This window comes from Artemia sp. Qi Xiang Cuo, chromosome 6 (assembly GCF_049724085.1).
Source record: "Artemia sp. Qi Xiang Cuo chromosome 6, ASM4972408v1, whole genome shotgun sequence".
In the NCBI taxonomy this organism is placed as follows: domain Eukaryota; kingdom Metazoa; phylum Arthropoda; class Branchiopoda; order Anostraca; family Artemiidae; genus Artemia; species Artemia sp. Qi Xiang Cuo.
Window position 1 is genome coordinate 50,974,042 of NC_142799.1, and position 20,619 is coordinate 50,994,660.

The 20,619-nt window shown below is 35.1% G+C and overlaps 1 protein-coding gene across 1 annotated transcript; it reads right to left on the minus strand.

The window, feature by feature from the left end:
• Positions 1-6,746: 6,746 nt before the first annotated feature.
• Positions 6,747-19,054, minus strand: LOC148951340 (uncharacterized). Its single transcript, XM_089091073.1, has 4 exons — positions 18,994-19,054; positions 14,787-15,065; positions 9,127-9,347; positions 6,747-6,908 (listed from the first exon to the last, which is right to left on the minus strand). Exons 1-4 carry the CDS (start codon positions 19,052-19,054, stop codon positions 6,747-6,749), a joined length of 723 nt encoding a protein of 240 aa, XP_088947199.1.
• Between the last annotated feature and the right edge of the window lie 1,565 nt (positions 19,055-20,619).

A 20,619-nucleotide genomic window follows, 5' to 3' on the forward strand; every position in this document is an offset into this window, starting at 1 on the left:
TCTAATCAGTACCCTCTTGCTAACATCCCCTACAGGGAATACAATAACATGCATGAACTGTGTCGAGTTATCAACAAAAAATTGCAAGTCGAAAAAAAGGAGGTTTCACTTTCAATTACTCGACGGAACAAAGGAAAATTTATATTACCAATCCATTTGAGAATTAAAGAATTTTCCTCAATGAGAATTTACGTGAGTTTCTTGGTTTTAAAAAACGTTTTATTAAGACAGAAAATTTCAGTGGTATTGACCATGTTATCTATGCAGACGATGCACCCAGCTTCTCCACGGACACTTGTATATTTCTCTACGCTTCATTTGTGGAAACATCTCGGGATGGTAATTCAAATGTTCCCCTCCTACGAGGTCTTGAACGAAAAACCAATCAAGAACACGTTCACCACTACAATATAAAGCATCTTCAGTATAGTCCCGTAAACACTTCCTATTTGGAACTCTGTCAGTTAACACTAAGAAATTAATTAGGTGATCCAATAGCAATTTCAAAAGGCATAGCAGTTATTACATGTCATTTTCGACCCTTTGTCAACGACAACGACAGTACAATAACCTAAGCAATGAACAATAGAAGAACTCCATTTGTCTGTCCCGATATTGACTGTTATGTTGGTGCTTTGAGTCCACGTCAAATAGGCAATGGATTGGACTACTACAAGGGGCGTACTATAATGTCTGGCTATGGTCTTGGTAGCTGGTTTGCTAGGCTAGTTTGTTTTACACTACCCCTTGCCAAAAAATATCTTGTACCTGCTGCGTCGACTTTTGCTGCCTCTACACTAAAGGTCTGGGGGTCAGGCAAGAATTTCAAGGAGAGTGTTAAGGAAAATATTAGATCCTCAGCAAGAGCCGTTGGTGAACAATTAAAATCTCGAAAAAATGGGGAGGGATTGAAAAGGATGTGTTCGCGTCATTCACTCATCAGTCTCCACCCAGGCAGGAAGCAAAGGACATCAACAAGGACTTTGAGAAATAAAACAACGAATGCCAATAAGCAGCAGCAGCAGAAAAAGAAGAAGAAGAAAAAGATTGTTAGATCAAAGAAGGATGTCTTCTCTTAAGATGACTTATCTCCCCCACAAGGAATAATATCCATCAATCAGTTCCTCATTGAATCTAGTCAATGCTGAAAATGTTGATGTCAGTGTCAAGTATGGCTACTATGAACAATTTCACCGTCACCACCCCCTCTCGTAAAATATCCACTTTCAAATATTTTCCAATGAAGACTATTTCATTGATTTGTCATCAACATTTATTGATTTAATTGTTATGGTGAAGAAAAAGTCAGATAATACAACTCCAACCGCCGGCGATGGTCTCTCCTATGAAAACTGTATTCTACACAACCTATTCAAACAAATTAATGTATTGATTAATGGGACATTGGGGAGCACTAGCAATAATTTATCCAACTATGCAAGCTACATACAATTTATGATGATGACGCCAAAGGCTTACAAGGAGATGAGAGGACAATCATTGGGTTATGAATATTGAACAGGTATTGATACTGACGGTGAGTTGACTACAGCATTGACCCAGGAGTATCATCTAGTTGGAAAATTAAATCATAAGATATTCAATATACCCCAATGGCTACCCCCCAATGTCAAAATTGACATAAAGTTGCAGATGGCCCCATCGAATTCCATTTTGAGAAAAACACTTCCTGCAGCACCCGATGCAAATGTTATTATCACATCGGCAATTCTCCACGTCCGAAAACAACAAGTTATGAGCTCTGTTGCCTTGGCAGTGGAAAAGCTAAGAGCCAATGGTAGCAACATTAAAATTGTTGTCCCCCATACAATCACCAATCAACGTCACAGTGCCATCTGTTCTCGTAGCTATAGCGATTCATCATTTATCAATGGAGAAATTTCATCAAAATTGGATTGGGCCTTTGTGAAGAGTGGTAGTGCCGTTGGATCCTGGACTGACTATCCCCATGATTTTAATTTTTTCGGTCTATCTAGCCTCGTGTGTAAAGTGAATGGTATTCCACTGTACACTCTATCGTTTGATAAAAAATCCTATAGAACTATATACGAGTTGACCATGCAGTCCCTCGATCATGACTCTCAAGTATGTTAAAATGTAATAACTTATTCTATGTTTCCAAATATCATTAGGTTGTTGTGTTGGACTTGTCAGGCCTTCCAGGTATGACCAGAGTAACAACTGTGACTGTATTTTTAGAGTGTACATTTGCAGATTGTCTGGCCGAGAGTATCACGTTAATATCGCTGAGTCAATTTGAAAACTATTGGGAAATCACCCCCGACAGCAGTGTTCTACTAGACCTAGCACCATGAACACAAACCAAATAATCAATGTATTTAGTATGGATCCAGACATGTCCCAGTACAAGTCCTATTGCGTACCCTCGGACTTCATTGAAAAAATTCCAAGTGTTAACAATACTCTAATCATTGTTAATAGCAGTCCGTCGACTTTGAAGACTGGCCATTGGCTATGCATCTTTCAAACAGCGAAGAATATTGAATTTTTTGATCCTCTTGGCCTATCGTATAAATTCTACGCTCCATACATCAGCAACTTTATTGAAAGCTGTGGGAAAACCATTATTCAAAATCAACGAAGAGTACAATATTTAGTAACTAGGACTTGTGGCCTTCATGAACTACTCTTTTTATTGTTCAGATGTGGTGCGCATACCTACAAACAATTTCTAGACATCTACGTAGACCTCCATAAATTTAATGAATTTCTTTGGTATAATATACATAAAAGTTTTTTTAATTTTGATTTTATAGCCATGATAATTAATTTTTCTAGTTTTTTTTTTTAAAATGTTATCGAATAAAAAAAAAATTATATACTTTATAAAACGAATATTCTAATCTTTTAGATTTAATCCACTACTAGGTATTTGTCAACAACAACTAGTGCAGGTAGATTATCTGAATTCACAGTGTACTGATCCTGATGTAGTGCAATGTCAGGGTCACATTTTCTACAGTAGAGTGTGACTTCACTCTTGTCATATATCTTTGTATAGTCAATGATACTATTCGCATTCATTCTATAAAATTCACATGTTTCAATTTGCCTATTTGAAGCAATTTCACAAACAGTGTCCTCAAGTGTCGAATCACATTCCGTCACAGCCAAATAAAAATCAGTGGGATTATAATCATAACACCCAGTGTCTTCACAACAATGACGTAGAAACCATATTCTCTTGTTGTTCCAACAGTTGAATCGTTGACCTGGTTCCTCCTCCCAGAACAATCTAAAACCACGACGATACCAATCTCGTAGCAATAAACTAAAATCACGGTTAGGATTCTTTCCAATCATACCGGGATATGTACTCTCCCACTGCTTACATTTATCATAATGACAATTGGAGCATTGGTGGCCTCTAGGATGAGAGTCACACACCTCTTCAAGACAGGAATTACAACCTTTAATTTGTACAGCATATCCTCTATGCAATTTACACGGGTTGCAGAATCTACACTTTTCATCATACTCCTCAATCATTGTGCAATTCTCACATGATGACCAGCTTCCCTGTGTGTACATACATAACGAACATGTATGGAACATTTTGTCATGTTTTGACTCTCTCACTACCACAATGAGACTGCTCCAGCAACAAAAAAAAAATTGTCTGAGATAGAGAGAGAGAGGAGTAAGTAATCCTTGAGCAGCATCTTTCCTATGAAAAAAAAGTCCTAAATTTATAAAAACTAATGTTTAAAAGAATATCCACAATATCATTTTGCTGTGTCTTGATCAATATATAAATAAATTGTGTAAATGCATTTGGACCACGATGTAGAAGCTTCATAGAATAGTCTAATGATGGAGAATAAGTTTTCATTATATCGACAAGCATTCCCCGAGAAAATATCTTCCTTTGAATAGACAACTCTAGAAAATCATCGTCTAGAATCAAACGCTTTTCCAATAAGAACTAGATTCCTCATGATTCGATCTTTCTCGAATCTATCCATTTTTTAGAGTCCTAACTCTCTCACAACCAACTTGAGACTAAACAAAATTTCTTTTTTCTACTCTAAAAAATATACGCTAGTCTACTATACAAAAAGAAAAAAATACCATTGAATTAGAAACAGTTTTATTGAACATAATTACAATAATAATAATATTCACTGATGCATTTTGTTCTAATCAACATATTTCAATAGTATATCTAACGCTGACTAATGTTTTTTTATATGAAGAATATTTAATTTTCAAGCAATACATAGCTGCTCCTCCTGCTTAAATTTGCTTAATTATATCACATATCTCGCATACATAGTGTCCCAATCAAGACATAGTCTACAGCCAACAGTTATTTCCACAGCCACATTGTATACTTGTATATCAGTACTTCTGCTGCTGTCAGTTCGATAATTAATCTTCAGTAATGTAAATTAGCAAATAATTTTTTTTTTTCTCCAATAATATCCTTTCAAATAAAAAACTAATATATTTTAATTAAAGTATATTAATAATATTAAGTGTAAAGAAAAATATTCATTTTATTCAAATCCTAATCACCAATCAAGTTGTACCCGTTCCTATCAACAAAGAGTGTAATGACCGAGTGTAATGACCTGTTTACCTAACAGAAAAACCGGAAGGAACGTAAAGGCGGCAAAGTAGTACCTTGGTATATACTGTCCAACCAGAATTGCGGCTACTGACCTATCTTTAATTTTAGGAGAAATTAGAAATAAACTTAAAGCTTATTGCTCCGGAATTAAAAAATTTTCTAACTTTAACCTATATTGGAACGTTAATAACTCATTACAAGTGGTATAATTTTGGTAAAATGTTTCAGCTAAGAGTCAAGTAATTTTATTTTAAAAAACTGTATTAAAAATCTTCAAAAAATTTATTATTCGAACAAATGAAAAATGTAGTAAATAATTAGTTTATTTTTCATAATATAGGATTTTTTGAAATTTTTAAGTTTAATAAAAAAGCCCGATGGACGAATTTCTTTAGAAGTACTTTTAATTCAAGATGCTATAGCTTGGATATGGTATGCGATTTATTGGAATTTGTTCTATTTAATACATTTATAGGATTTAATGGGAATTTATATAAACAAACCGTAGGTATTCCTATGGGTGGGAATGCGAGTCCATTCATAGCAGACCTGTTTTTAAGTCAATTAGAATACGAATATATGATAAATGAAAATAGCTCAAGCAATGTAAAACATAACCTTTCAAATAATACAAGATATCTGGACAATCTCTTAGTAATAAATTGTGCAGAGTTTATTGAGATTTCAAAAAATATTTATCCAAAAGAGTTAATTATTGAGCCTAGCTATGGGATGGGACACTCCGACCATTTCTGAGATTTAAATATTAATATTTCAAATAATAATATATTAGTTTTTAAATTATGTAATAAAACGGATGATTTTAATTTTGAAGTAATTAATTTTCCATTCCTTGAAAGTAATATACATTCAAATATTACTTATTCGGCTTATTATTCCCAATTATTTAGGTATGCAAAAATATGCAGTAATTACACAGATTTTAAAAATAGATGTAAAAAGCACAGCGAAAAACTGATCTTAAGAGGTTTTTCTGCCAGGAAAATTAGTTGGCAATTCAAAAAATTTAGTTTTATGTATCATGAACTTTTAAGTAAATATACAAAAAATTATAAAGAAATACTGAATGATATTTTAGTATAATTTCTCTTGCGCTTTTCTTTTTTGGAATTTTGATTTTTTTTTTTGGTTTTCAAACAAGCTAGAGGATCTTTAAATTGGTAATTGGTTCCAGATACCAATAAAAGATACATCTGGACATGTCTTCATTTGTTCCAGAATGGTCTCTGTCAGTGACCTCTGGGATTTTATTAAGGAAACATTGAAACACTTTTTGTATATAATTTTTAATAGCTTGACTAGTATGCATGTATTTCACAAGTTTTACCTGACATAGGGTTGCCATATAGATCTTATGGTAGAGGCTCCACCGTGCCGGGTAAAGAAAGTGAAGCCTCGAAACCCGTTAAGGCAGGTGGTATTTCTTCTGATGGAAGAAATAAATGGAAGGTTCTACTTGGAAATATTTTGCTAGATTTAAAGTGGTTTTGCTTGTAAATTTACAACGACTTACATTTATTGATGACGACTTTGCATGGACTTGGACATTCCTATTTGGTTGACGGTTCGGGTATACTGTTTGGTCCTAGGTAGTTGGATAGATGGATAAGGTAAAAGCCTCGTTCAAGTGCACATTTGTCTCAATTGCTGGATTAGGACGACAGTTTTTTTTTTTTTTTTTTTTTTTTTTTTTTTTTTTTTTTTTTCGCCAAGTAATTACCTCTTAAACATAATATGCTGATATTCCTTAAAATCTAAATTAATTTTTGATTTCTTAAAGTTATAAAAGTGAAAACGTTTAAAAGAATTTTTTTAGTAAAGTACAAATTATATTCTGTCTTTTAGAAAGCATAGGGCTTTTGAACCCTACTCATATTAATTTCTGCTCGTTTTGGGTTTTACTCTGTTATTTACTTTAATTTCTGTTCGTTTTAGGTTTCTTTTATATATAGATACTGATTTGTGGAAGTTGTATGCTTTGTAGATTATTTGATTCTATTTTTGTTCATTTTGGTTTGATGGAGTTCTTCACTTTTTTTGAAAAACAAATTTTTTGGAAAAAAGTTTTTTTTAAATTAATTGTATAAAAAAGTAATTTCAGAACGAATAATTAAGAAGTGAAAAGGCTACCTCTGTATTCTTCCGTGCTACGAAGCAAAGATTCAATCGACATAGTCGGTACAGAATAAAACACTCGATCAACAACATGCACAGTTATATTGTTGCCCATTGTTAGCTCTGCTGTTTTCACATAAGCTCCGTTCACAAGAACCTGTAAAATAAAATTAAGTATGTAATGGGCCAAGAAAACCTTTCTTAAACCGTACATGAACAAGGGTTGAAAAAAAAACAATTTAAGTGTTACGCTATGACGAGGAACTTAAGGATCCTGTAATGGTGATAAAGTTGAGAAAACTGCAATGGTAAACAGTTTTCTAGCCTGTAAAACCAGCTTCTTGGCTAAAAAAATATTTTGGCGGACGTCTCTTATTTTTTATGCAAGCAAAATTTAGCTATTTATATTTACACTTTGTTTTCACTTTCGCGTTAACTAATTTTTCTTGAAGAAGGCAGTTCAAATTTAAAAAGAACGGGGGAGGTGTATTTTCAAACATCAAGTCTGCTTAAAATTATGATTCAATTCAGAATGCACTTACATCTAGTACAGATGCCATCCTGCTTTCAAAATATTCAATAATTATAGTGTGAAGACTGTACCGTTTTCAATAACCAGGTAGTATAAAATACTACCTGTGAATTAAGATTCGCTAATATAACTATGCTGGAATTCAGTGTTATAGTGGAATCCAGTGGATCCCTTATGTATTAGTTGCTGAAGTAGCAGAGTATTTTCAGGAAGTAAAATGGTGTTTCCTCTACAAGAAACTTAAAATAGAAGATTACACTATAACAAGAGGAAACTAAAGGGAATTAGAGAAGACATCATAATAGAAACACGTGAAGAGACCACAGGTAAAGATGCCAAGGAGCTTAAACATTTCGCAAAATGGCACAATGGTAAAATATCATAGTGACGAGTTGAAAAATTGTCCAAGAGTTTAGGCTATATCTGAAAATGCAGTTTCGATTAGAAGAGGTGGGCTGAACATTCTAAAGTAGTGTTAAACAGCTTTAAGTTTGTTGTAAATGGATTCCGAAGCAATAAATAAAATTCAAAACGTGCATCTTTATTCACCCCGTATGCGTAATACTTAAAAGAGATTGTTTGTTTCTGAAATATAGTCTTTTTTACCCAAAAAAGTATTCATTCTGCAAAAAATTCCTAATGCTCATATTTAAGCCGAAATTTCCTAGAGCGCTTGAGGTGTACTTGAGTACAAGATTCGAAGCACTTGTTACTTAACCTATGTATTACTCAGAGCCGTCCCAAGGAGGAAAGAAAACCGGGGCGGACGCCCTGGGTGCCGTCACTTGGGGGGCACAGCGGCTGGGGAACTGCACACTTTGTTCCAATTTTTCCCTTTGATTCGGCTTGTTTTTGCTTATATTTGAGTCGAGAGTGGGGCACTGTAAACAATTTTTCCCCGGGCGGCTCCATCCCTAAGAATGGCTGTGGTAGTACTCCACCCAAAAGTGCACGAGATGGATAGTTAATGGAAAAATATTTTCTTTAGTTCCACAAAGATCGATGAGTTGCATCGTTTCTGATATACAAAAGTTTTATGTTGCCAATGTAATTGGGCCACGAAAAAGCAAGCAAAGTTGCGCCTTTTTCTTTGCAGTAATCTATGAGGCTGAAATGCTGTTAAGACTATTTCTTTCGCTGAATTTCATAACATTATTCACGTACTCTAAAAAAGTTTCTTTGCAATCAGTTGCGTCGTATATGCAACTTACATTAAGTTTTTTTTTATTTATTTTGCCACTGTACAATTACAAATTTAATAAAAATATCAATAATACACCAAACATTGCTGAGAGTTGCTTAACTCGCTAATAAAAGATCTCTAATAAAACAAATATGGTTTCAACAAATAAGATTAGAGTTACTCAAACAGCTATTTACACGCTCAATATGGCAACACTGATCAAAAGCCTCGGAATCATAAGGGTGCAGAGTCCTTTCAGCTTGATTTTAACTACTTAATATATTTTTGAGTATACTTGTGTCTTATAGCCACCAAACTCGAGTTCTGTCGAGAAGTGAAGTTTGGTTAATACTAATGTAATAAAACAAAATATGATGAAAATACAATACTTTAGTAACAAAATTATGAAAACTACAACAAAGAATTATGGAAGGGGGGCCGCCCAGAACGTATTATAATAAATACGTAGCCTAAACTAACTTAACCAAAATACCAACTAAATTTTTAATTAAAATATAGCTACAATGTAGTTTCCCACCGAGCCGAAGCTAATATTGTCTGGTATAAAGACCATGAAAACCGGTTATTGTCTCATGTTCGCGATACAAGATCTTGAGTGTGTTGACTATAAGACAAAAGCACCAAGCATTCTTGGCAAACCTTTTCATCCTCGGAACTTCTAAGTGCAAAGAGGAGGGGTGATCCATGTAAACTTGACATTGACTGAGATCCATTCAAACTGGACATCTCTAAGTGCCCTGGAACTATGTGATAAAGAAGAACCTCCTCCAGGAATTCTACATCATTTTCCATGTGACTTGAAATGCTCAAAGGGAGGTTTCGAAAGGCCATATTGCTAGGGGCAAAGACAGTAAACGGTTCTACAATAAAAAAAAAATTGTCATAAGCAAAAGACAATTCAGTAAGCAAATTGCCATTATTCTAACATGTAAAAAGATAATAAGCCCTGTAATACCAAATTTGTAATGTATATTAATTTTATCATATATTATATATTATTAAGATAATGGCAGTTCTAAGGCTATTCTTTCCTTTTCAAAATTAACACTTAATGAGGTTTGATTGGAAATATACACTGTGTTTCCTTATATTTGGAAGTGGTTACGTGATGTTTTGAGTCAAGACAAGCAAGATTCACTTACTGCAAGTTTTGTGCCTTTTTGAGCAGCTTTACTGATTTCATTGTGAAATTGATAAAAATTTATATCAACAATGAATCAGGATAGACTAAATAGTTTAGCAATCATGTTTTCTGAAAGTTAAGAAATACAAAAATTAGATTTTAAAACCGTTTTAGAAGCATTTGCAGAACACAAATTTAGAAATATATAAATTCAGATGCCAATGGTTAATTAAATTTCAAGAGGCATTTTAAGAAGTTTTATAATGTCTAGGGGACATAGACGTAAATAAACATTAACACAAAATAAGTACAAAATGAACAAAAGATGACAAAACCGTAAGCTCAAAATGAACGAACTGGACCATCAAATGAGACAAGATCAAAAGAACGACCTTAGAAATGTAAATAAACGACGGGTGAAAATGAACAACTTAGACCATCAAAAGTGACAAGACCAATCCTAGCAACTTATGCGAAAGGCACTAAAAAATTCCTGAAGCAATGATAAAGGAAAATAAAGATCAAAGAGATCTGTAGTTAAAATATTAGTGAAACGGACAATTGGAATAAGTCAAAACGGAAACTGTAGAATATTGAAATTTGCAGTTTAAAGATAATTGGCTGGAAGAATCACAACGACTCAAAAACGAAAGTGAAGAACGAAAAAAAAATATGCAGTTACAACACATTTGACAATGAGGATCAGAACGAATATAAAAGAAAATGAAGAACAGAAAAATGTGTGTTAGAAGATATAAGACCACGAGAACAAAGAAGTATGCAGTTAGAAAATAATCAGCAGCGAGAATCACAAGCAACAGCAGGAATCATAACTTGCCAAAGATGAAAGTCAAGAACAAAGAATTGTAGGATTAGCAGACACGCTAAAGCAAATATTAAGAGTGTCCAAAGTGACAGTGAAGAACAAAAAACTGTACTGTTAATGCACAGCAAGAACCAGAACGAGTTAAAAATGAAAGTGCAAAAAAAAGGGTAGCTGTGTACATAATGGTAAACACTCGAGAACAAAGTGGTTGATCTGTCTGTATCACTGTATATAAATTTAGACTGTATCTAAATTTATCTACAGGGGCCTTGATTAAGAGACTATTAGCTTACGCTAAGCGGAAAACAAGTTATGGGTGACAGAATACATTGAACTTATATAATTTGGGCTATATAATTGCAAATTAGGGGGAAGTGATGGTAAAGTATTTGGACAGCGTGGTTAGAAAACAATTCTTACTTCATACAGACACGCTATACTTTACCCCCCCCCCCTAATGTACAAAAATATAGTCCAAATTTGTTTCTAAAGTATTATAGTTTCATAATATTTTTGTATATTTCATTAGAATTCACCTTACTTCACTTCTCGAGTGTATACTGTTAAGAATACAAGTACCGAAAAAAATATTATCTTTGAAGAACAACACCATCACAATCTTCGATGCCAATAAATTGTTGCATAAAACCCAGTAAAAACCTAAAAAGATGCCATAAACTACGAAAGTGTTATTTACAAGTCATTGGGACCCTTGTGTGTGTGTGTGTGTGTGTGTGGCCCCGCAAAAAAAATTCCAATCGGGCCCCGCACCTAGTTGATCCGGCCCTGCATTTCTCCCCTTGAGTGTTCATTATCTTTTGTCACAATACAAAAAAGAGATCTCGGGTTTCCTGTTGATGAAACACGACACACAGATTTACGATTCAAACTGCTTCCTAAATATCTTCAAGTCTGGCACTCATGAAAAGCACTTTTAGAAATCGTTCATCACAAGTTTTACAAGAACTTTGTAAGATATTGGTTAGACCTATTCAGATTTTGTAACTGCTTCGGCAAAACCTGTCTTTGGAAAGGAAATAGAAGAGGTTCAGAGAAGAAAGAGAAAATCAAGTAGTTCTCTGTATGATAAATAATGCCCTGATCAACTCAAGCCATAAATATCTAAACTCTTTATTTTTGTCCAAAATTTAAGGTAAAAGAAGAAGTTGCATAAAAAATTCGGAAGCATAATTTTAATAAATGTCGAAAATAGGGCAAACTTGCTTTTGTTAATGAGCAACTTTAAACACTGGGGATGTTGGAAAGTGGGGATGTTGGAAAGAGGATCTTATTTAAAAGTCTTGTTCAAAACAGTCAAAAAGTCAAAAAACTATGCCAATGGGGATGACATAGCCCTCACATCCCCTGTGGCAAGTGTTGTAAGATCAATTTGTCCATTTCCTACATGCAAGGTTTCTCATTGGGAAGGGGGGGATGTTTGATCCTGGGTGTGTCCAAAAAGGCCAAGGGTATTGAGATGAAATCTCGGGAATGTTGAAGGACATGTTGAGCTAAATCAAAAGAAACCAATTCAAGCTATCAAGAAGACGCATCTGTAATATCTTAGGAACGTGTAAGAATATTAACTTGAAACTTTCAGAACCACTACTACTACCGCTATGGTTACAAATGCTACTGGCTTGGACTGCGATTGTGGCTGCTCCGACCGCAACAACTTGAAACTGTGACTATGACTGCTTGCAACTGCTTTTACATCTACTTGTCACTACCTTCAGGGGACACTATGTAAATGCTGACGGTCAAAAGGGGAACGGCAACATCTCAGGAACGGCTGAGGCCATTAAGTTGAAACTTTCAAGTCATGTTAAACGGTGCTTGGAGGGGAATGATCTCCTTTGTCTTTTTAGACTCCATTAACACTGGTAAAAATGATGAAATAGTAACTTTGTACAAATTAGTCAAAATATCTAATAACTATATTTCTTGTATAAAAGATACTATGTATATCCATCTTGTTAAAATGCTGTGTACAATATGTGAAATATCTCAGGAACAGTTAAAGGAATTAAGTTGAAACTAGAATGTTGACGTGGAGAAGGCCGTATCCAGGGGGGGGGGGTAGAGGTTTGACCCCCCCCCCCCGAAATGTTTGTCCGACTCGTAAAACATAACAAAAATGAATATGAACAAATTTTTTGTGCGTTTTTTTAGTTGTTTTTTTTTTGTAAAATCCCCCGAAAATATCCTTTTGCAACCCCCCCCCCAAAAAAAAGAAAAAAATCCTGTATGCTACCCTTGAGGTGGATGTTGCACTTGACTAAATGAAAATATTTGTATCCTGGTTTTCCAAAGGGATTATCTCAATATCTCAGGAATGACTAATGGGATCTACTTGAAACTTTAAGAGAACATATTTTAATTCTTAAACCAAAGCCGTAAAAACCGGAGAAATATTCGTTATGATAACCAATAAAAAACTTTGGTAATAAAAAATGAACAGAAATTAATTTTAAAAACCCTGCAAGTACTACCCTTCCCCTTCCCCTCCTCTAACCGTAAAAGTTCTAAAGCCTATTGCGTCATTTCTGCTTTACTGAAAAGAAACTATACTATAGGCCCTACGCATTACATTTCATATTTGTTTTTTTGAAAAAAAGGTTTAAAAATCTTGAATTGCTGAGTTTCCAGGGATTAACATGGTTATTTATTAATATTCAGTTTTTTTTTTAATTAGTTCTTTCCTGTTATCTTGATTATAACAGTAATTTATTTGTTATTTGTCGTCGATGTTTCGAAAAACAAAGCACACAGTTCAAAATACAAATAGTTTTCAATAAAACCTAAATAGAGCAATAGGCTTTAGAACTTTTAGGGTTAGAGGAGGGGGGGGTAGTATAGCTAAACTCCTGCTCGATTTAAATTTTGTTCGTTTTAAGCTTGGCTTGAATATTCAATTTTATTTTTACTTGTTTAAGGATTGATTTATTCATCTACATTAGTATCTGTTATCTTAATGTTGGATATGATCATTTATTTCAATTTCTGTCCGTTCTGGGTTTCATTTATTCGTTAGTTGTAATTTCTGGTTGCTTTGAGTCTATATTATTTGAGTCTGAATTGTGCTGTCATAAGCTTGATATGGCTCTTTACTTTTCTTTAAAAACTTCTTTCTCAAAAGTTACCATTTCTTTTAATTAATAAAAACAAAATTTCAATGCACCGCAAAATACTTTATAAATAGGACATACCTACTAATTAAATAATATTTTTTTTTCGCCCAAGCCTTTTCTCTAGTCATTTGGCTAATTATTACTATTTGTTTCTCTTATTCTTATTGACTTATGTTTATGATTTTTGTTTTGATTTTAACATTCTTTTTTACTTAAAACGAATTTTCGGCAATTTTCGGCTTATGACTGTTGTTTATCAATAAATTATTATCTTATGTATAATTTGCTAACATTTTGGTGCAGAAAAACACTAACTATATAATTTTTCTCTCTAGTTGCCATACATAAGGTATGTCGCAAGGACCGATACGTAAAGCAGTCCATAGCATGGAACCAAACATTGTCGCTGAGATAATTCAGTTTTTATCAAAAACCCTGCAGACCCATCAATTCTATTGAATAAAGGAACTAATCAATAAAGAACTAACGGTAAGTAAAAACACAAGGTTGAGAAAATGGCCTTCTTAAGCCAGGAAAGGTTTTTTCTTAAGAAGAAAAGGTTAAGGACTTTTCAGGCCCTACCAGTGGTGCTTCTCTGATTCATGGCCCTTATGCCTGAAGTTTAATGGGGGCTGGGGGACAGCCATCCTGTGCTTTCACACACCCTTCCTGTTTACCTTCCCCAAATTTCTCCAGGTACCCATTTAGAGCTGAGTCAACTCTGGTTGAGCTTACAGAGTCGCGGCACTGACCCTCTTTCCAATTTAACTAGCTATCGCCCCCCGGACTCGAACCTCTTTCTTCACGGACAAAGGATTTCAAGTATAGCGATCAAGTATTGCAAACTTGATGTTTCCCAACAAAGTTCATGGAATTTCACAAAACTTTTTGAATTCTTACCTATAATTACGATCCTTCCACTTTAAAACAAAATAGCGTTTGTTGGATTTAAAACATCTTCAAGCGGCATCTAGCACACAGATATTGCTGCGCAGTTTTATCGAGATTTTTCACTTGATACTTCGAGTTTCGAGTCCCTAGCATGAAGGTGTTCCAAGTGTGGAGCCTTCCTCCTAAATTGTAGTGAAGAGCAAGAAATTCAGGGAAAAAATAATAATAATGTTGTAGCTTTAAATATTCCAAAAGCATAGTTTTTCAGGAGAACTTAAGGGGATAATGACTATCAAGAAATCGTTTTTGTTCAAAATTTTCCACTTACTTGGAAGCTTTACAGTCTTCTTTCGGCTAAGTTGGAAGAGCATGTTAGCCATTCGCTTTAAGTTTATGGAGTATAAATCCTGAATAAGATCCTGAACTGTCTCATCTTTTGAATCTTCTACACTACGGGCAATAAAAGCTGTTTGAAATGTGGCAGTGTCTGGTCTTTCACTGGTTTTTAGGGGTAGAACATTGATTTCTGGAATGTTAACGATAATACCAGAGTCAAAAGGGACTGTATTTTTGGCGTCTCCTCCTTGATCAACCACATTGACAATCCCTGAAATTTAAAGAAATTAAGCATATACTAGGATAAAGGCACATAGCCTAACTAGAGGGAATTACTGGACCTGTGTATCTCCTCCAAAATTGTAAAAATATTGTTTGAAATACAAAAGCCATTATATTTTTCGTAACCTAGCATGTTCTTTTTTGTTCATACACCCTCCCCCTCCAAATAAATCAAGTGTAGGTGTCCAATTGGACATTTCAAATCAACACTTTTTCGATTGAAATGTGAATCACACGGGTGACTTATGCAGTTCAGGGTCTCTCGCCCAAACCTTAAAAAATAAAAACACGTTCAAACGCTTTATTTAGATTAATATAAAAAAAATTCAAATGAAAGTAAAATTAAAACTTGAAATGAACAAAATTGCCTGTCAGTGCCTCATCAGTGCCACGGGCTGTTTAGGTAACATTTTCATCGCAATATTTTGAGAGTAAAAGCCATTTAGCTCTATTTGTTTTACAAAGACAATTATTTACTTCAAAAATAGCAATTTCAGCTTAAGTGTAAAGTCCCTAGTGAGCCTGTCACCCTTCTTCATGCTTAGATAATTTCTGTTCCTGTCAAATTTTAATATCCGTTCTTAATTTTCATCGAAAAAAGTAATGCGTTTTAACTTCTGTGTGTTTTCAATTTTTCTTGCGAGTTAGGAAGTTTCTAGTTATTTCGTTGATTGGGGCGAGGAGAGATCCAACTGGATATTTTTTTTTCTTATGTAATGTATTGATGCTGAAAACTTTGCTTAAAAATTATTTATCCTGAGCCTAAACGCATGAAATTTTTTGTCAAGGCATGCAAAATCTTTAGGCTCGTGTCTGGGTGCCATGAATCTCTTTTCTTTGCGAAGTTGTCGTACAAAATTACGCATATTGTCCGTTGTTCCACACCAATACAACCAATCTTTTGTTCAAAACTTCAATTGCGGGTTCCTTGGCTTTGTTAATGTGCCCTTTGACTTTTTTTGTGTGTGTGTGTGTGTACGTGTGACGAACTGATGCTGCGAATTTTTCGGTTACTACTGATATCAATCTGCTGAATCGACACACTAGTGCATAGACTATGATAATAAGCAATTAAGAAATATGCTATTTTGAATAAACTATAGGAAGCATTAGCTGAAAATTTAATTGGACACTTACCGAACAGGAAAGTAATTCAGGATTCAAAATAGGCTCCGAAAAGGGGGGATTTATGCAGAAGAGAAGGATGGGGGCCCGGCCCCTCCCCTATAAAACCTTCAAAGAAGGTATTTGGTTGTTTAGAGTTTATCACAAGTATTTTTTTTGTGATGCTATAGTTGGACTAAAGTAGAGAGGGGGGCGCTACTCCCACGCGAACCACGTGGTTTATGGTTTTTGTCAGTGAGAATGAAAAAACAGAATTTTTCTCACTTTAAAAAACAGGACTTGTCTCACATTGATGGTTGTTTCTTGGACGTTTATGTGTGTTGGTCAATTTATTTTATGTTTTTCTCGGATCTCAACAGCAATTTATGTCTGTTTAATGGTTTTTGTCAGTGAGAATTTGAAAAACAGGAACTTTCTCACTTTGATGGATGTTTTCTGGATTATTGAGTCTAACAGGGGGACCTAAATTTCCATAGGTCGATTTATTTGATGTTATTGTTGTTTTGGTCATGTGCATGCTCAAGGCGAATGTTAAGACCTAACAGAATTGGAAACAGTTAGACCACGTGTCTACTTCTAAGCCAAATAGCCAGTCGAATACAGATCCCTTCTCAGGCAATCAGAGGCTCGCTTACATATGATTTTCCCCGTTACATAACAATTCACCCTTGAGATTTCTTATGTAACGGGTATGCAATGTAATTAAATTATCAGAAAGTATTGTGACACAGTTGAAATAACAAGAATGGATACTATTGATGAGTTTGGAACCTTGACAGCCACAATTTACCATGTAAGTTCTGTTTTAGTACATTTTTATTTTCAAAATAAAATTATTTTCCTTGGTCACCCTCCAAACATATTAAAATTCAGGGTATATCCCCCCCAAAAAAAAATTCTTTATACATTGCTTGAAAATATACACTTTTTTCAATTACGTAAACCTCATCCTTCCCCCTCACACCATTCATCACCATTTAATTCTTTCAATTGAAGTTATTGCTCAAAATTGTCTTTTCTCCTTGATGTGTTTAAAATTATCAAAATGAACTGGCTCTCCTTTGCGGTAAAAGCCGCGTGTGAATCTCCAACAAGAGGGGAGATTTTCATAAACAACATTCCCGTGGAAAGAGAGATTACAGTTAATTAATCTTATGAGGATTCAATGCTTTGCGTTCTCCGTTAAATTAAAACACATTTTCAGACAATTGCAATAATTAAGCGTAGTCCTATACAATATCTATTTTGGAGAAGTGAAACGGATTATTTTCAAAGAGATTGGAGACCAATCTGTTGCATGGGGTGATATTTTTCGGGAGGGGAGGGGATATTTTCCATGTCTTTTCTCCGGGATATTTTCCGTGGGGATTATTTTCCTCGGGCTGTATTTTCTGGGGGTGGGGGTAAATACCAGCTACCGAAAAAGGATAAGGAAAAATAAAAAAATACCGCTAATACATTCAATGCGTCAAACGAGGCATGCTCAATGCAGATTAACACCAGAAAAGAACAGAAACGCCTAAAAATAAGAAAAAAAGGAATTGCAACTAATCATTGGCAGAGCCCTAGTGCTGCCTAAGTAAAGAACGATGTGGGCACAATGTGTTGTTTTTGGTTTTTTCTTCATAGCCGGGCACTTCGTATAGAAGGAGTCGTCACAGAAACTTTGAAAAGGGCTCATTTGATTGGACATTAAAGTGGCTAGTGTCCATTCCCAGGAGGGGGCGTGAAAACTATGGTTTTTAACTTTGATATGCAAGACTAGAAATAAAAGTCTTTAGGAGTTGCATGAAGCTTATATTATGTGTAAATTGAATAGCATTTTAACCTGTGTTTGCAAAATTTAGGTCTATAGGCCGCACCAATCTGCTGCATGGGGTGATATCTTTCGGGAGGGGAGGGGGTATTTTCCATGTCTTTTCTCCGGGATATTTTCCGTGGGGATTATTTTCCTCGGGCTGTATTTTCTAGGGGTGGGGGTAAATACCAGCTACCGAAAAATGATAAGGAAAGATACAAAAATACCGCTAATACTTTAAATGCGTCAAACGAGGCATGCTCAATGCAGATTAAAACCAGAAAAGAACAGAAACGCCTAAAAATAAGAAAAAAAGGAATTGCAACTAATCATAGGCAGAGCGCTAGTGCTGCCTAAGTAAAGAACGATGTGGGCACAATATGTTGTTTTTTGGTTTTTTCTTCATAGCCGGGCACTTCGTATAGAAGGAGTCGTCACAGAAACTTTGAAAAGGGCTCATTTGATTGGAAATTAAAGTGGCTAGTGCCCATTCCCAGGAGGGGGCGTGAAAACTATGGTTTTTAACTTTGATATGCAAGACTAGAAAGAAAAGTCTTTAGGAGTTGCATGAAGCTTATATTATGCGACTAGTATATTTCTCGCGAAATTTTACTTTTTGCTTTGCTGAAAAAGGGTGGAGGAGGGGGCTTCTTTGAGATAAATGCTTTTCTAGACAAAATTATGTCTGACAATAAATTCTGTAGAAGGGGGTACTAATTTTCATTCTGTAAAAAAAAAGGTGAAATTATTTTCTATACTAAATTTTTTCTCTTCTTTAAGGACAATGGTGAAGAATGTGTGCCACCTCCCACTAAGAGAGCACGGGGTCAAGGTAAAACCCCTACGAAGGCAACAGTTGTTCAATATGGCCGTTGGCCGAAACCCCTCAGCTCCACGCTGCCTGCCCAAGTGTAGCCATCTGTGCAGGCAACAATGCAGCCTGGCAGAAAATTAAAGAGCGAGTGGGCAGCTGCTTTCAATGGACCTTTAATACCTGTCCCGTCTACACAAGGTCCGCCGATGGTACAGCTTGCTTCGCCTGCGCCTTCAGGCATTCAAATACAGCCAGAATTTGCAAATGTGAGCATTTTTTCTTACCTACCTTATATAACTAATTAAAAACAAAACTATTTTTCAACCTAGTATAAAATTGTCTCATAGACATTAAAATATTAACCCCCCGCCCCACACCCTTGTTTTATTTTTCTCTGCTCCCCCCTCCCTCAGAGATATCTAAATATAATGTAATTTTTTTGCTTGCTAGTCAAAAGAAACCGCTCTTTTTCTAATCTTTGCTATTTTCTCTGTCCCCACTGTTGCTATCTCTTCGCTATCTCATAATAATATTTTTAACTAATTTCTAGTCAATTACTATTAGAGAGTCTTTTTATCTCAAAATGCTATTTTCGCTAGAATATTATAGTTTTAAGGGGACATAGAAGTAAACCTTTCATTTCATCACAGTAAAAGTGTCTCAGAGATATTAAAATATTAACCCCTCGCCCCCCAACCATTGTTTTAAATTTCTCTGCTCCCCCCTCCCTCAGAGATATCTAAATATAATGTAATTTTTTTGCTTGCTAGTCAAAAGAAACCGCTCTTTTTCTAATCTTTGCTATTTTCTCTGTTCCCCCTACTGTTGCTTTCTCTTCGCTATCTCATAATAATATTTTTAGGTAAATTCTAGTTTACTGCTAATGCTCACCATTTGAAACTCAAAATGCTATTTTTCACAATTGAATAATATAGTTTTAAGAGAAGGACAGAGATTATCCCATTTATCTATTGCACATATGGATTCTAATTTGTATAATATTTTTAACAACTTTCAATCTTACAAACCCTTGCCAAGATTTTAGGGGGAAACATTGTTGACAATATGAGTTAACGGTTTCCCATTTAATTGTATTTTCCTCGTTTGAACAGTCTTGGAACAGACCATACGCGGCGGATTACAATAATTAAGCTAATGAGTTCACAGCTTGTAGGGAATTAGAGAGAGAGAGAAACGACTTATGATCTAACAATATTTTCTTTTGGACATTATGTAAATGGCTGGGAGCCGCGGTGGCGGCCAGGAAGTGCCGGTGGGCCAGAGAAGCACCGCCGGAAGCGCTGCGGGAAGCCCTGCGCGCCGCAGGCCGGAAGCACCGCGGGAAGCGCCGCGATGTCTGGATCGGAGGGGGAGCATTAAATATTGGAAATTGGGGGTGGAGTTGTTTGAACAAAATCAAATTTTGGTCCTCTATGTCATTTTAAAAAAATGTAAATATCTTATATTAAGTTTGAAATTTGAAATTTCAGAATATCGATATAGTAGGGAATTAAATGCTACTAAGCGCGTTTTAAATAATAATCCAAATTTTAACAGTAGGGAGGATTTGAACACTTTGAAAATAAACTATTTTTCATTTATAGGTTGGACCATTGGTACCATATTCCTTGTCACCGTCCTCATCAGTTGGAGGAGAGGACGCACCGGTGGACCTCCACAGTAATTCACCATTGAGTGATAATTCATTGGAAATACCGTCGTCGTTTAATATTGATGAGTTTTTAAATAATTTTCTTTTAAATGCAGATTATAGCGCAGTTGAGCAGGGGGACTTACCTTTGCTAA